The sequence below is a fragment of the Myxocyprinus asiaticus genome, chromosome 46 (genome assembly GCF_019703515.2).
Source record: "Myxocyprinus asiaticus isolate MX2 ecotype Aquarium Trade chromosome 46, UBuf_Myxa_2, whole genome shotgun sequence".
Lineage (NCBI taxonomy): Eukaryota > Metazoa > Chordata > Actinopteri > Cypriniformes > Catostomidae > Myxocyprinus > Myxocyprinus asiaticus.
Genome location: NC_059389.1, coordinates 3996356 through 4013854, shown reverse-complemented (window position 1 = coordinate 4013854; position 17499 = coordinate 3996356). Strand labels below are relative to the sequence as shown.

General features: G+C 36.6%; 2 protein-coding genes across 2 annotated transcripts; one reads left to right on the top strand and one right to left on the bottom strand.

The window, feature by feature from the left end:
- The first annotated feature begins 483 nt into the window (after positions 1–483).
- gatd1 (glutamine amidotransferase class 1 domain containing 1) lies at positions 484–6768 on the top strand. The gene is made up of 7 exons (XM_051690023.1): positions 484–727; positions 3119–3195; positions 3299–3404; positions 3616–3723; positions 3828–3919; positions 5117–5210; positions 6068–6768. The coding sequence occupies exons 1-7, from the start codon at positions 679–681 to the stop codon at positions 6181–6183; spliced, it is 642 nt and encodes a 213-aa protein (XP_051545983.1). The 5' UTR covers positions 484–678; the 3' UTR covers positions 6184–6768.
- A 265-nt stretch (positions 6769–7033) lies between these two features.
- chid1 (chitinase domain containing 1) lies at positions 7034–15833 on the bottom strand. The gene is made up of 13 exons (XM_051690021.1): positions 15708–15833; positions 14645–14765; positions 14344–14493; positions 12541–12673; positions 12384–12428; positions 12200–12306; positions 11881–11942; positions 11551–11643; positions 11330–11431; positions 11085–11237; positions 7566–7646; positions 7269–7311; positions 7034–7182 (listed from the first exon to the last, which is right to left on the bottom strand). The coding sequence occupies exons 2-13, from the start codon at positions 14750–14752 to the stop codon at positions 7084–7086; spliced, it is 1176 nt and encodes a 391-aa protein (XP_051545981.1). The 5' UTR covers positions 14753–14765; positions 15708–15833; the 3' UTR covers positions 7034–7083.
- Between the last annotated feature and the right edge of the window lie 1666 nt (positions 15834–17499).

The following is a 17499-nucleotide window of genomic DNA, read 5'->3' as shown; positions in this document are numbered from 1 at the left end:
TTCGAAAGTATAGCCATAAGACACAAACAATATGCACGTTAACATGATTTTAGTGTAATAAAATTGCTCATTAACCTTTTCTGTGTTAAGTTATAGCCAATTTTACAACTTTGTTGCAATGACAATGTAATGCCATAAATCCTGAAACCCTAAGTGACCATTTAAACAACTTTACAGCTCAAATAATACACGAGTTTAATAGAAGAATTAATGCTTCACATTTCTGCCTTTAACCCCTCTAAAAATGGGCCCCATTCACTTCCATTGTAAGTGCCTCACTGAAACCTTGATTTTTGCTTCATTTTTTGGTAAACGTGGGACGAGTCGAAATTAATGTTTGTGGTAAACAAAATGATGCAACAAGTTTTGTCGATTGAGCTTAACTTGCATTGAACCTAGAATATTCCTTTAAATGTTTACGTTATCGTCGGAACTACTTACTGCAGACGCGGTTTCACTCGGAACTTTAGAACAGACGGACGACGCGTCAGAACAATCATATGATCAATTGATATCAGTTCTGTGTATGTTTAACATGAATTAAAAACATTTATTGCTCTTTATTTCTTTTATTTAGTAGGGTTTGTTGCCCTGTGTGTAGCGTCATTATCGCTCTTTATTGGTCAATTTCCGAAAAACCTAGAAAAGTAGTAAATTAGGTGATATAAAGCATCTATAATGACATCTAAACCCACATGTCTCATTGTGGCCAGTGCAGCATCTGCAGGTAAGACTGAAAAATATCATGAGAAATGTCCTTAATGCGAGCTTTTGCTAACCAGCATTCCTGTATCTTTTTTCTTCAAAGATTAATCTTCAGTGCAGGAAATTGTACAAAAAAACAAAACAAAACGTATTAATGTACGTCACAAAAGTCTCTAGAAAAAAACATACAAACACACAAATGTAAATAGAAAGTGCTTAAGGAAAAAAGATTAATTACATGGAAACAACAATATTTAGATGACAAACTATTTAAAAAGTAATACTCTCCCTTTCTAGCTCTTTTGGATATTTACTATTTTTAGTGCATTTAGCTAATTAAATATTTTATTAAAAAAATAAATACATTTTGGTTCCTTTATGTCAGTGTCAGAAATTAACTTTTCCATAAAGCGACAATAATTGCCCCCTGGAATTAATTTTCAATGGCATTTCTTATCTTTATGAGAGCTTTTTTCTTATATGTATGTATGTATATGTCTTTTATTTAAGGTTAGTTATCATATGAAGCCATTTATTATCAATTAGTGTCTGTGTATAAATAGTCAATGAGTTTGTTAGCTCTCACGTGGATGCACTGAGCAGGCTAGATACTGAGCCATGGGGAGCAGAAAAGAACTATCAAAAGACCTGCGTAACAAGGTAATGGAACTTTATAAAGATGGAAAAGGATATAAAAAGATATCCAAAGCCTTGAAAATGCCAGTCAGTACTGTTCAATCACTTATTAAGAAGTGGAAAATTCAGGGATCTCTTGATACCAAGCCAAGGTCAGGTAGACCAAGAAAGATTTCAGCCACAACTGCCAGAAGAATTGTTTGGGATACAAAGAAAAACCCACAGGTAACCTCAGGAGAAACACAGGCTGCTCTGGAAAAAGACGGTGTGGTTGTTTCAAGGAGCACAATACGACGATACTTGAACAAAAATGAGCTGCATGGTCGAGTTGCCAGAAAGAAGCCTTTACTGCTCCAATGCCACAAAAAAGCCCGGTTACATTATGCCGAAAACACCTTGACACTCCTCACAGCTTCTGGCACACTGTAATTTGGAGTGACGAGACCAAAATAGAGCTTTATGATCACAACCATAAGTGCTATGTTTGGAGAGGGGTCAACAAGGCCTATAGTGAAAAGAATACCATCCCCACTGTGAAGCATGGTGGTGGCTCACTGATGTTTTGGGGGTGTGTGAGCTCTAAAGTCACGGGGAATCTTGTGAACATTGATGGCAAGATGAATGCAACATGTTATCAGAAAATACTGGCAGACAATTTACATTCTTCTGCACAAAAGCTGCGCATGGGACGCTCTTGGACTTTCCAGCACGACAATGACCCTAAGCACAAGGCCAAGTTGACCCTCCAGTGGTTACAGCAGAAAAAGGTGAAGGTTCTGGAGTGGCCATCACAGTCTCCTGACCTTAATATCATCGAGCCACTCTGGGGAGATCTCAAACGTGCAGTTCATGCAAGACGACCAAAGACTTTGCATGACCTGGAGGCATTTTTCCAAGACGAATGGGCAGCTATACCACCTGCAAGAATTTGGGGCCTCATAGACAACTATTACAAAAGACTGCACGCTGTCATTGATGCTAAAGGGGGCAATACACAGTATTAAGAACTAAGGGTATGCAGACTTTTGAACAGGGGTCATTTCATTTTTTTCTTTGTTGCCATGTTTTGTTTTATGATTGTGCCATTTTGTTATAACCTACAGTTGAATATGAATCCCATAAGAAATAAAAGAAATGTGATTTGCCTGCTTACAATATACTGTGTGATTCTTATATTTAAATACTTAAATTTAATAAATTAATTTACATACGTTCTCAAATTGAATAATTAGATTAGAATAGATAGAACATATTTATTACATCATACCAATAAAATTAAATCAACATAATATCATATTTTATGTGATAACTATTTACTTAGCTTAGAATAGTATGTTAAGAACTATTTAAGTGTTAAGAACTATTGTTATAAATATAAATAATAAAAAAAAAAAACAGAAACTGGGGCATTTTTGCCCCCATATTTTATATTTCAGGGGCATTACTGTCACTTTTGGGGGCATTTTTGCCACGAGCCCCCTTAATGTCTGACGCTGACAGTGGTAATACCATTTCATTGCATTGTTTTATTTCAATTTGTCTCTCTTTATTTAGACTCCATTATTCATTTGAAACCATTTTCAGATTAAACTTTCATTTATTTTAATGTTTATAAATTATTTTAAACTTGACTTTTCTTTTATTGTAATATGGTATATTTTTTTTACATGTCATAAAAAAATAGAAAGAACAAATTGTACTTTTTGGGTTGTGGTTTCTGTATATGAATGTAAAATTTGTCCCTAAAGGGTTAAAAACTTGTTTTTTTCTCCTGCAGGAGTATCAGCTCCTTCATTCCATCAGTGTTTCAGTCTGTGCAGTTCAGTGTTTAACCTGCAAACAGCGACACCTGGAGTGAGTGAACAAACACTGCAGCATCCTCATCCAGTCATATCAATGGATATTCATCAGTCTCTGAGCTGAAGGTTTCACACCTTTTTATCTTTTTGTCACTTAGGGGAAGCCCATTGAGTTTGTTGGCGTGGATGAGAGCACATCCCGATGGGTACAAGAGTTCAGCAACAAACCGTACGCCAGCCCGGCCAAACTGGAGTCTATTGATGGTTATAAAACTAACTATGCTTTCATTTGTAAACGTGTAATAGGCAAATGGATCACTAGATACTATAATGTTTATAAACAAAATATGTATAAATTTCTATCCAAACAAAAAACTAAAATATACAAGACGACAGTAAAATTACATGTCATATCAATCTATAGGTAAATGTATAAGCAGTAAAGGTACAGGCGTGTGTGTTTGGAATGTTTTAGGTGCTCGGTACCAGGCGCTGTTAATTCCTGACTGTCCGGGGGCCCTGAATGATCTCGCCCACAGCGGCTCCCTCGCCAGAATCCTGTCACACTTCATCGCGCAGCAGAGTGAGAGTCGATACAATACAATATAGATATTTCATACAGCATTTTATACATTTTAAGGGCAGAAAAGATGACACGTGTGTTTGATTGTGGTGTGTATGTCATAGAGCCCATGTGTGCAGTGGGTCAGGGTGTCGCTGCACTTTGCTGTGCCACAGAGCAACAGAAATGGATATTTCGTGGCTACAGCATGACTGGGGTGAGAGTACATTTTCCATTGATCAAAAGTGGTAGTTTATAAACAAACTATGATTTGATGGGGTCCTGGGTAGCTCAGCGAGTAAAGATGCTGACTGCCACGCCTGGAGTCACGAGTTCGAATCCAGGGTGTGCTGAGTGACTCCAGCCAGGTCTCCTAAGCAACCAAATTGGCCTGGTTGCTAGGGAGGGTAGAGTCACATGGGGTAACCTCCACGTGGTTGCTTAGGAGACCTGGCTGGAGTAACTCAGCACGCCCTGGGATTCGAACTAGCAAACTCCAGGGGTGGTAGCCAGCGTATTTTACCACTGAGCTACCCAGGCCCCTAACTAGTAGAATTTCAAAATAATCTGTCATTCACTCCTGATCAGAATGCAATTACAGATATCTGTTACGAGTTTTTTACAAGTTGAAATTCCAATTTCACATATCAGCAGTGCACTTTTTACAAGTAAAAATTCTCATTTTTGATATCTGTAATTTGATATTTACTAGTGGCAATATTCATTTCTGCTGTTTGTAATGTGATTGTTACTAGTAAAAAAAAAAAAAAGCCTGTTTAGATATCTTTAATTCCGCTCCAATTTATTGATATACAAAATCAATTTCCAGATATCAGAAATACCAAATCTAACACGTTGAAACACTTTTATAGAAATCTAAATTTTCACCAGTTCTAATAACATTTTTGTAACCATGTAATTATTGATATAAAAAATTAGCATTTTACTAGTAGGAAGTGCGTTGCTTTTATGTGAAATTGGAATTTCAACTAGTAAGAAATTGATTATATAAATTTGTAATTGTGCTTTGAATAGTGAATAACATCATTTTGAAATTCTACTATTAAAAATGCAGTTACAGATATAAAAAAAATTATGATTTTTTATTAGTACATTTTTTTATATCAAGAATGTGTATTTCTGCAAGTGATGATGTTAGTTTTGATATCAAGAGTTAACAATTTTTACTAGTGCAAATGTAATTACTGTAATTGTAATTAAAGGTGAACTTTTGTCTTTGTGTCATCTTGGACTTACAGTGACACCTAGTGGCTTGGATGCAGCATCATTTAAAATCAGTAGTTTTCAGTGTCAGATGCCATTGTAGAAATTTAGCATGGGCAAATTTTTAGGAAATGACTGGAGTTCTGCCGTGGTTTTATGGTAGATTTTTGTTGTTCTGTCTTGTTTACAGCCCTCAGTGTTTGAGCTGGTGCGTTCTCCAGAATTTGCCAATCTGCCACTGATTGTGGAGGATTTTGTTAAAGACAGCGGTGGATCTTACACAGGTGATGAGGTTTATATTGAGTGTATTCAAGGGATAGTTAACCCAGAAATTTAAATTGTGTCATTTACTCACTGTTGTTCCAATCCAAACCTGTATGACTTCCTCACTTCTCTGGAACAAAAAAGATGTTTAGCAGAATATGAGCTGCTCTTTTCCATACAATGAAAATGAATGGTGATTTATACTGTCATGCTCCAAAAATACAAAAAACACCATAAAAGTAATCTGACTTGTATGCTATATTCTAAATCTTCTGAAGGCATACCATAGCTTTGCTTGAGGAACTAGCTAAAATTTAAAGGCTGAAAAATAGTCTTCGCAAGTATGCAGATACACTAGCTACGCAAGCTCGTGTTGTAACGTTCCAAAATGTGTCAAACCGCAATTCATAACACAAGTATGTGTTGCATTATCAGCATTGCCACAAGTGGTGCTATAGTGGACATTATTGTGAACTGTCCGCATCTACGGTGAGTTAGGTAAGTTAGAGTCAATATATTTATAGCAACTTACCTGAATAATAACTCATCCAGTTTAACAGCACAAACTTTTAAAGGTGACTCTATCGCCCCCTTGAGTACTGAAGTTTGTTACCGCCACGAGAATGAACGTTAAGCATGTTCAACCAGACAGCTAATTGGCAATGCGTTTCCCAAGCACTTGACTCTGCGTACATGTGTTTTTTAGGGCAAACTCATTGCTCGCTGATAATGTTGCCTAGTAGACGTTGACAGAATTTTCATTTTTTATGGGCTATAAGACCATATATATACAGTATATATATATATATATATATATATAAGCATGTTTATGCTGCAAAGTCAGAAGTACTGTTTTAACAAAATCTGACCTTCACAGCAAGCATCGAGGACGCTGTTCATGTGGTTCTGGATCGCCACCTAGTGACGGGGCAGAATATTCAATCAACAACCGCGGCCGTCAATAACCTCATACTCCTGTGTAACAGCAGATAAACACTTCACCTGTTCAGGTGTGCCAGAGGAAATGAACAACGGACCACGTCACAAAATGTGAGCCTTAAAGGGATAGTTCACCCAAAAATGAAAATTCTATCATCATTTAGTACTCGCCATACTGGTTTGGAACAACATGAGGGTGAGTAAATGATTAGATAATTTTCATTTTTGAATGAACTATCCATGTAAGTATTACCAAACATATAAGAACATTTAAATTATGCCAAGAGAACAGTCAGTATGCACATTCTTTATTACTCCAATTTTGTTTTCATACACCAGAGTTTAAAAAATATAGCTCTTACATTTTGTCTGAAGTGTAAGTTATTTTATGTCTGTAAAATGTGATTGTTGAATTATAATGTGCTAAAAAAAAGGCACAAAATGAAAGTACTTGCATTTTTAAATGTTTAAAAACCTTAAATTGTGATTCATAGCTTTTATTTCAATGTACCGAGTGATTTCCGCAGTGTTACGATATTTAAAAAATACAAGCAGAGATCGGACAGTTTAACACAGGATATGATGTGTTTTTTTAACTGATTATGTAGATCTACTGATATAAAAAAAAAAAGGCCAGGCTTTTCTGAGAGATGCATTATGATCTTTATGCATTTTTGTTTATGCTGTAACAATGTGTTGTACAATTTGCCTCTGAAAAGGAATCAAATAATGCATGTTATGTAATACAGCATGGAAAACCAAATCTGTCACGTCAAAATTGTAATTCTAAATAATAAACTAATTGCATTAAAATTCTGATCGTCTGTCAAGAAAGCTTTGGAAAACGTTGACGTAATTAAAAATAGTTTTATTGACGTGCTCCACAATAGTTTCTGAAGTGCTTTCATAAATCACTTTATTATTTGGAGGCAGATCAGACACAAGACAAACAGGTCACAATAAGTCGTAGAAATAGTCCAGTCCTTGTCCCAGCTCCCACATGGATATTCCTGTGCCCAATTCAGCTGCCAAGGCAAGACGTAGCTGGAGAAACTGGAGACGGAACAGAATTCCAGAACTGAATAACACCCAGATTTCACTATTGCATTTTCTTTTTATTAGTATTGACTGTCAGTTACCTTTAAAGTGGGGTAGTAAACAACATGTCTCGCTCCATTACTCCTGAAATACAAAGAGAAACAATGAAAGAAAAAGTTAGCAATGTTAAGAGTTTTTCTTTAGTAATATCTGAAAAGATTTTTTTTGCTCTGCCAGCAAAATGTTACTTATCATAATATTAATTTAATCTGATATGACTTAAGTATCAGCATAAAGTAGTTGCATAGAAGTCAGCTAATCAGATTGGATCTTGCTAGTTTTAGAAGATTTTGCCATTTCCGTGTGCAATATGCATCAGACGTGTGCATGTGAGTGACCTTTTATAATTGAAAAAATGTTCTCCAGCATTTTCATCCCACTGTAGTTTGGGCTTCAATTCCTTCAGCAGTTCTATATACCTGTGTGAGAATGAATCATTATTCAAAATATGAGATTTATTACATTAACAAAAAAATCATGAGAATTTGCAATTGTTTTAATCTATTGGCAGCACTCATTTGTAAGTCGCTTTGGATAAAAGCGTCTGCTACATGACTAAATGTAGTAATTAAGCCTTAAAGTCCTACTATACAGTATATATATATATACAAGTGCATCTCAATAAATTAGAATGTCGTGGAAAAGTTCATTTATTTCAGTAATTCAACTCAAATTGTGAAACTCGTGTATTAAATAAATTCAATGCACACAGACTGAAGTAGTTTAAGTCTTTGGTTCTTTTAATTGTGATGATTTTGGCTCACATTTAACAAAAACCCACCAATTCACTATCTCAGAAAATTAGAATACATCATAAGACCAATAAAAAAAACATTTTTAGTGAATTGTTGGCCTTCTGGAAAGTATGTTAATTTACTGTATATGTACTCAATACTTGGTAGGGGCTCATTTTGCTTTAATTACTGCCTCAATTCGGCGTGGCATGGAGGTGATCAGTTTGTGGCACTGCTGAGGTGGTATGGAAGCCCAGGTTTCTTTGACAGTGGCCTTCAGCTCATCTGCATTTTTTGGTCTCTTGTTTCTCATTTTCCTCTTGACAATAACCCATAGATTCTCTATGGGGTTCAGGTCTGGTGAGTTTGCTGGCCAGTCAAGCACACCAACACCATGGTCATTTAACAAACTTTTGGTGCTTTTGGCAGTGTGGGCAGGTGCCAAATCCTGCTGGAAAATGAAATCAGCATCTTTAAAAAGCTGGTCAGCAGAAGGAAGCCTGAAGTGCTCCAAAATTTCTTGGTAAACGGGTGCAGTGACTTTGGTTTTCAAAAAACACAATGGACCAACACCAGCAGATGACACTGCACCCCAAATCATCACAGACTGTGGAAACTTAACACTGGACTTCAAGCAACTTGGGCTATGAGCTTCTCCACCCTTCCTCCAGACTCTAGGACCTTGGTTTCCAAATGAAATACAAAACTTGCTCTCATCTGAAAAGAGGAATTTGGACCACTGGGCAACAGTCCAGTTCTTCTTCTCCTTAGCCCAGGTAAGATGCCTCTGACATTGTCTGTGGTTCAGGAGTGGCTTAACAAGAGGAATACGACAACTGTAGCCAAATTCCTTGACACGTCTGTGTGTGGTGGCTCTTGATGCCTTGACCCCAGCCTCAGTCCATTCCTTGTGAAGTTCACCCAAATTCTTGAATCGATTTTGCTTGACAATCCTCATAAGGCTGCGGTTCACTCGGTTGGTTGTGCATCTTTTTCTTCCACACTTTTTCCTTCCACTCAACTTTCTGTTAACATGCTTGGATACAGCACTCTGTGAACAGCCAGCTTCTTTGGCAATGAATGTTTGTGGCTTACCCTCCTTGTGAAGGGTGTCAATGATTGTCTTCTGGACAACTGTCAGATCAGCATTCTTCCCCATGATTGTGTAGCCTAGTGAACCAAACTGAGAGACCATTTTGAAGGCTCAGGAAACCTTTGCAGGTGTTTTGAGTTGATTAGCTGATTGGCATGTCACCATATTCTAATTTTTTGAGATAGTGAATTGGTGGGTTTTTGTTAAATGTGAGCCAAAATCATCACAATTAAAAGAACCAAAGACTTAAACTACTTCAGTCTGTGTGCATTGAATTTATTTAATACACGAGTTTCACAATTTGAGTTGAATTACTGAAATAAATGAACTTTCCACGACATTCTAATTTATTGAGATGCACCTGTGTATATATATATATATATATATATATATATATACACACACCCTGATGAGCCAAAACATTATGACCACCTGCCTAATATGCTGTTGGTCCTCCGTTTGCCACCAAAACAGCGCTGAGACTCCTCAAGACCCCTGAAGATGTCCTGTGGTAACTGGCACCAAAATATTAGCAGCGAGGTGGAGCCGCCATGCATCGAACTTGTTGGTCAAGCACATCCCACAGATACTCAATCGGATTGAGATCTGGGCAATTTGGAGGCCAGGGCAACACCTTGAACTCTTCATCATGTTCCTCAAACCATTCCCGAACAATGTGTGCAGTGTGGCAGGGCGCATTATCCTGCTGAAAGAGGCCACTGCCATCAGGGAATACAATTGCCATGAAGGGGTGTACCTGGTCTGCAACGATGTTTAGGTAGGTGACACATGTCAAACTGATGTCCACATGAATGGCCGGACCCAGGGTTTCCCAGCAGAACATTGCCCAGAGCATCACACTCCCTTCACTGGCTTGTCGTCTTCCCACAGTGCATCATAGTGCCATCACTTCCCCAGGTAAACGGCGCACACGTACACGACCGTCCACGTGATGTAAAAGAAAACGGGACTTATCGGACCAGGCGACCTTCTTCCACTGCTCAAAGGTCCAGTTCTGATGCTCGCATGCCCATTGTAGGTGCAAGGGTCATCATGGGCACTCTGACCGGTCTGCGGCTATGAAGCAGGGTGCGATCCACTGTGTGTTGTGACACATTCCTCCCGTAACCATCATTAAAATTTTCTGTGACTTCTGTGCCTCATGTCGGTTCGGAACAGATGGGATAGCCTTCATTTCCATGGCGCATCGATGAGCCTTGGGCGCCCAACACCCTGTCGCCGGTTTGTGGTTTGTCCCTCCTCAGATCACTGTTAGTAGGTACTCACCACTGCTGACCAGGAGCACCCACAAGCCTTGCCGTTTCAGAGATGCTCTGACCCAGTCGTTTGGCCATAACTATTTGGCCCTTATTAAAGTTGCTCAGGTTCTTTACTTACGAGAACTGATTGTTACCATCTAATCTACCCAGACCTTGACATGTGGCCTTGTTAAGAAATTATCTACGTTATTCGATTCACCTGTGAGTGGTCATAATGTTTTGGCTCATCTGTGTATATAGCGGAAGCATTTAGCTTCACACACATATATATATATATATATATATATATACCCATTGATAACGGAGATATATAACATATGTCATATGACAATATCATACTGTATAACGGAAGCATTTACCTACACACACATTAATTCTGTACATACACACATAAACAGTATATATATCACACACACACACACACACACACACACACACATTATACCGGACATATATAACGTGTCATGACAATATCATAAATATACAGTATAGCGGAAACATATGCTTTCACATATATAACGTATATATAATGGACATATGCTGTATAACATGTCATATATGACAATATCATATATACAGCACAAGCATTTACCTACACAAATATATAAATATAATGTATATAGCAAACAGGTTTCATACGTGACAATATGATATATACTGTATAGCAGAAACATCTACCTCCACATATAAACATATATAGGGGACATATATAACATATATGGCAATAACATTTATTGTGGAAGCATGTACCTCCCCCCCAGCAGTGGTTCTGCTACACCGTGGCTGCTGAAATCCAGTCCGTACATGTTGATTCCTAGCAGAATCTTGTGTCTCCACTGGTTCTGAGGAGCGAGCTGCAGCACACACTCACTGACCCACGGCAGCGGAGAGCTCGGACCAGGCCTGAAATACAACAGACCTGTTCAGAATCATTATCAAACTGCCATCCATGACAAAATCACCAGTATTAGTTACTGAGAGATTGTGTGTCTGACCTGCCAGGCCCTGAGTAATCATATGTCATGAGGCTGAATGCATCCACCACAGGTGCCAGTTTCTCAAAGTCTTCTTGTCCGAACATGCCAGGCTGACCCGAACTGACCACAACACAAAGAAACATTGGATAACACAGCTGCATTTGTTCAACAACATAAACGTATAACATAGATAATAAAAATACTCCAGTGACCATGAAGTAATGTTCTGACTTATTTACCCAGGTGCGACTGAAGGAGGGATGACCAGCACACAGGTTAACTTTTCAGCCTTAAGAGTTTCACACAGGTGTGTGACCAGGTGTACCAGCTCTCTACAGCACACACACACATACAGAGGAACAGATAATATACTTATGAAATACAGTACTGAGGTTTTATTGGATTGCAGGTCATATTTCGCAAAGCTGTTTGGTCTAAATAAGGGATTTTTTCAGACTTTTATATAAAGCTCATTATTATAAGCACATAATAACTACCCTTTAATTAAAAAGAATCCATTTTAACCTTTGAAGACAACTGCAAAAGAAGATTTTATCAGATTTACTCACTTTCTCTTGTTTCCCCCTAGCTGGCTCCATAACTCCAGCGTGTATCCATCAAAACCTTCAGCCTGGATTTGACACACAGCAGCAAAATTACTGTAAGTCCATGATTCTGAAAGCGAGGAACTAAAAACAACAGTATTAAAGCACTGTAGCCTTGATTTGAGAGTTATACATACATAATATATCAGTTAATACACAAAAGCGCCATCACCCTAGGTAAACACTAGTCTCGCAGATTCAGACTTTTGGCTGTCAGCATCAAGTGTGGTCATCTCTGCAGCTAATAAAAACATCTGAGGCAGAAATGAAATAAATACTGCACCTTTGCCACTTCCAGCACCTCTCGACCCAACTCCTCTATCTCATCCTCACTGTCAAAAACACTCATGAAGTCCTGATAGGACCATCCATCGAACAAAATTCGAGGAACTGAGAGAAAGAGACATGGAGAACTTCATCCATCCATTCAACAACTTCATCCATCATGACATTAAATTCACACTCACGTATTTTGTTTTTCTTATTGGCTTTCCTCACAGCTTTGACCCAACCTGTTAACACACACACACACACGAGTTATTCGTCCTTGAAACAAAATTGCTGTTTTTTTTTTCCATTAAGTATTGCCGGTAGTCTAATATAAAGGAAGAGAAATGTTTTAACCGGGGTCGTGGTCATGCAGTCCGGTGATGTGAAAACTCTCAGGTCCTCTCCGTCTCAGCTGAAGCCACACTGGAGACACGGATGTCAACTTGGGACCAAACAACTTAGCGATGTCATATCCATGAGAATTCCACTAAACGAGACACAGAGACAGATAAACAATCTTAAGAATATTCCAGGTTCAAAATTTCATTTGTGGCATAATGTTGATTACCAAATAATTTGGACCTCCTGAAACCCAAGCATGACTACTGTGTGCATTTTCCATTTTGATAGCACTTAATAAACATGCAAAAAAAATAAAATAAAAAATATAATAATAATAATAAAAAAATTCTAGCGCAAATCATTTTCCTAAAACTTGATGTCCACATATGTGGACAGCGGGACTAAGTTGTGAAATTTTAAATAATACCAAGCTATAGAAAGTCCAATTTTTTTATTTGTTTATGATGTTTCCAGGAGTGTTGATTATTCATGAGATGTTACAGACATTACATCAGAAATTAGCATAATTAATTCTGATTGTAAGTAATGTCCAGCATCATCCAATCACTGCCAACCATGTTAAAATAAAATGATACTTTATAAATTCTGAATCTATGGACTGATTATCATTGTCTCATGTCTGTCAAACATGTTGAGTGATCCAAACATCATCTGCAGCCTGAAACTGAACTCTTGATCAGATTTTAGGAGTGAATGCACTTAACTGCATAGAGAGATATAGGATGCTCCCTTGCTCCCTATTTAGTGAATGACGTAACCTCCAGTGTGCTGTCTATCTGCACTGGTCTAGCCCTAGAAAGTCTCAAAGTAAATTTGTTCAGCTTTTGGATGAACCCATTGATTCTCAATGTGATTATGCACAGTGAATACAGAATTTGTATGGAAAATGTGTGCTAAAGTACACATTAGTGTACATTGTGTTTAACAGCATGCTGTTTTGCGACCAATCGCTCAAATTGTAAAAATGGCATATCGGATAAAACTAGAGACTCTAAACTTTTGACTCAAACAGGTTTCTATGTAAAAACGTAATTAGGTTTCTTATTTTGTTGGCGCGTCTCCCAAAGACAAACTCCACTGTGGTCAGCACCATGTTGTTTTGTCACATGAAAGTTTAACCCTTTACTGACAGCACAGAGTCTCGTGAACTGAGATCAGTTGGTTTAAATGAATTTAAATCATGCATTGCGTATAGCGAAGCCAAAATACAATGTCCACGCATGTGTACGCGAGGTTGCACAAGGTTAAAAAAGGCGAAAATCTAGTTTACAGTGAGGCACTTACAATGGAGGTCAATGGGGCAAATTTCTGGAGGGTTTAAAGGCAGAAATGTGAAGCTTATAATTTTACAAAAGCACTTAAATGAATTCTTCTGTTAAAAGTTCTGTATTATTTCAGCCGTGAAGTTGTTTTAGGGTTACGACATTATGTCATCATATCAACAAAGTTGTAAAATTGGATATAACTTTACACAGAAAAGGTTAGTAAGTGATTTTATGACACTAAAATCATGTTAACACACATATAGTTTATGTCTTGTGGCTATACTTTTAAAACAGTTCATGTTTACGGATTGGCCCCATTGACTTCCATTGTAAGTGCCTCACTGTTACACAGATCTTTGCCTTTTTTAAAGAGAAGGAGGGACGAGTCAAAATAAATTTTTGTGTTAATCAATATTATGCCACAAATGCTGTCGACTGAGCTTAACTTGTACTGAACCCAGAGTATTCCTGCAAGTGATAGACTATTAGATTTGCCTGTGTTTTTCATTAACCCAGCAGCATAACTCACAGGTGTGATGTAACCCAGCACCGCTCCTTTAAAGTGTCGTGTAGACACAGACTGTGGGCAGAACCTCTTCTCTTCTCTCACTACATCTCTCCACTGGGGGTCAGTCACCACCAGACCACGATCCTGGACCGGACGCTCTGCCAACGTCGTCTTCACACACACAAATGAGTTTAGTGGGATCAGCGATGCAAATAGCTTCTACATTTAAGTATGCACCATCTCCCCAGAAGACTACACAGACAGGTCAGAAATCATAGTACATAGAAACAGAAATGTATTTTTGTGTTTTACATGGTCTCACCTCTGCTTCCTGGTTCTTACTGGCTTTTTTGGCATCTGTCTTTGATAATGTGCCTCTGACAACATGTACCAGCAGACAGATGTGTAGAAACGTCAAATCTGCTCTCATTTCAGCACCGCTGCTGTTTAAGGAAGAAAATATAAATATTTACAGTCTCATAATAACCAAAGTGCTAGTCTGTAGACTGCAATGCATATGTGTATGATAATATATAATTCATTATGCACACCTTCCTTATGCCCTTATAAAAAAGCACCATGATAATACCATGTTTTTTAGACACTAGCATAATGGTAAGACCATAGTATTATTTCGAAGTACCTTAATGTAAACATTATAGTATATGAATATGAGAGTCATTCAATACCTTGATATATACCAAAGTACAATGGTATTACCCAGTGTTGGGTGTAATGCATTACTAAGTAATTAAGTTACTTTTTCATTGCAAAAAGTAAAGTAAGGGATTACTCTTAATTTTGCAGTAATTTAATTACAGTTACTGATGATGTAATTGCAGTAAACACTGTATAGACTCTAGAACAATTCTATATAAATCAATAGTGAATTTAAAATCTAAATTTAACGTTTAATGTTAAAATATATGTTTTCTAATTTAACGCCGCCCCTTTAAATTCTTTGGCCACTTCATGAATAATTTATTTGATTTTATATGATTTATTTGAAAGAATTAAAAGAACAGTTTCATGTCTATCCTTGTATTTTTCATCTGGTCGAGGCTGATCAGGGTTTTAGAAAGTAATTAGTAATAAGTAATGCAATTACATTTCAGACAGAATAATTAGTAGTTAGTAATTAATTACTTTTTTAGAGTAACTTACTCAGCACTGGTATTACCATCTGATAACATGGTACCGCTTCCTAACTCACTGTATCACGTTATTAAATTGTAATCTTCTAGATTATAATCTAATAATATTTTTTAATCTGACCTAATCTGCCTCGTTTGCACTTTTAAATACACCTGTGCCGCAGTTTAACACGGGAGGATACAAATAAAAGCATGTCAGTTTAAACGTTTGAAGTAAATGCAAATTCTTACCAAATATTTGCGTGATATGAGTGTTTATTCTGTGATAATAATGTTCATGGACTTCATCAGAGATGATCTGGACGTTCAGGTTTGTCTGTGTGCATTGACTGTCACGTGACCAGAAAAGAGCGCTGGATTTCAAAATAAGAGTCTTTAATCCGGCGTTTTAAAGTCAGAATCTGCCACAATACTACAAAAAGGCCCATTTCTACGAGTACTCTGTTAATACAGACTGAGGACATAACAGAACAACCTGTAATTATTTTTACAACTTCAGTAGTAAACAGGAAAATATTCAACAGAAAAGGACAAAATAAAACCATATTTGTCAAGTTTTTGGCTAGTGAATTTTGCATCACTTTTAACACATCAAAATGTAATGACAGTTCCATATTAAAAACATGCAGCTGGGGTGATGTTTTTAAGAATTTACATTTATGTATGAAAATTTTGATTTGATTATTTAAATCAAAATAAATATTTTTTTCTTCCATTATTATACCAAATTTCACAATATCCCAATAAATAATAGGTATAACAGACAGATGATTTTATTTTATTTTTTTATCCAATCATGTACTGTTTCTAAATCAGAACTACAAAATTGACATATGTTTGAGTTACCAACATTAAACTTAACTCTCAAAAATTCTCCAGTTATTCAGTGTTGGGTAAGTTACTCTAAAAAAGTAATTAATTACTAACTACTAATTACATCTTCTACAGTGTAATTAGATTACTGTACTAATTACTCTGTCTGAAATGTAATTGCATTACTTATTACTAATTACTATCTAAAACCCTGATCAACCTCGACCAGGTATAGACATGAAACTGTTCTTTTAATTCTTTCAAATAAATCATATAAAATCAAATAAATTATTCATGAAGTGGCCAAAGAATTTAAGGGGGCGGCGTTAAATTAGAAAACATATTTTAACATTATAAATTCACCATTGTTTTATATAGAATTGTTCTGTAGTCTATACAATATTTAACACAGTTACATCAGAAGTAACTGTAATTAAATTACTGAAAAATTAAGAGTAATCCCTTTACTTTTTTCAATGAAAAAGTAATTTAATTACAGTAATTAATTACTTAGTATTGCATAACATCCAACACTGCATATATGTCACTTATAATTTTTAAGTGCACCTCTTCTCATTTTGGGGTGATGAGAAACAAGAGATGTTTACTTCTAATTTCACATGTTGCTTTTCTATTATAGTTGAAGAATGTAAGCTTTCCTTATGGGTCCCGGATAACATTCTTGAATGAGACATTTTCTTAAAAATGTATTGCATTTTTTTATCAATGAAATTTACTTGGTTTATCATGGAATCATGTAATTTGTGGATTGCCACTTATTCTTTTAAATGTTCTTTTAATCAACCCAAGCATATACACTTGCAAGCAGGTAAATTACAGGAAAACCATTGGGTTGCCTTTACTGTTAAATGTACCAAATGTGCTGTTCACACATACCATCAGTAAGGAAATTGATAGGTAATGATGCAACTTCGCATTAAGGAAAATTGCCAGAGCAAAATTTACCAGTATTTTCAAAAGGGTCGTATTCACACATCCTCTAAACTGGAAATTGAAGTACATTTTCTTGAAAAGGCTGTATGTTTGAATGTGACTACTGGTACAGGAACATTTTTAACACAGTGATGGAACCAAATTAATAAGACCATTGAATCACTTAGCTTAATTTTATGTTATTTATTAACTTAATTAAATGTAAAATGGCAAAAAACAAAACACTTTTTTTTTTTACTAAAAACTCTCCTTCCTG

What these genes read in the sequence shown, in the direction of transcription:
- chid1 (XM_051690021.1), bottom strand. Translation starts at nt 14,752, where the DNA reads ATGAGAGCAGATTTGACGTTTCTACACATCTGTCTGCTGGTACATGTT. An exon ending in CCTCCTTCAGTCGCACCTGG is followed by an intron (nt 11,432 to 11,550) that starts GTAAATAAGTCA and finishes TGTTGTGGTCAG; the next exon opens with TTCGGGTCAGCCTGGCATGT. An exon ending in TTTACTACCCCACTTTAAAG is followed by an intron (nt 7,183 to 7,268) that starts GTAACTGACAGT and finishes TTCCGTCTCCAG; the next exon opens with TTTCTCCAGCTACGTCTTGC.
- gatd1 (XM_051690023.1), top strand. Translation starts at nt 679, where the DNA reads ATGACATCTAAACCCACATGTCTCATTGTGGCCAGTGCAGCATCTGCA. An exon ending in ACACTTCATCGCGCAGCAGA is followed by an intron (nt 3,724 to 3,827) that starts GTGAGAGTCGAT and finishes TGTATGTCATAG; the next exon opens with AGCCCATGTGTGCAGTGGGT. An exon ending in GTGGCTACAGCATGACTGGG is followed by an intron (nt 3,920 to 5,116) that starts GTGAGAGTACAT and finishes TCTTGTTTACAG; the next exon opens with CCCTCAGTGTTTGAGCTGGT.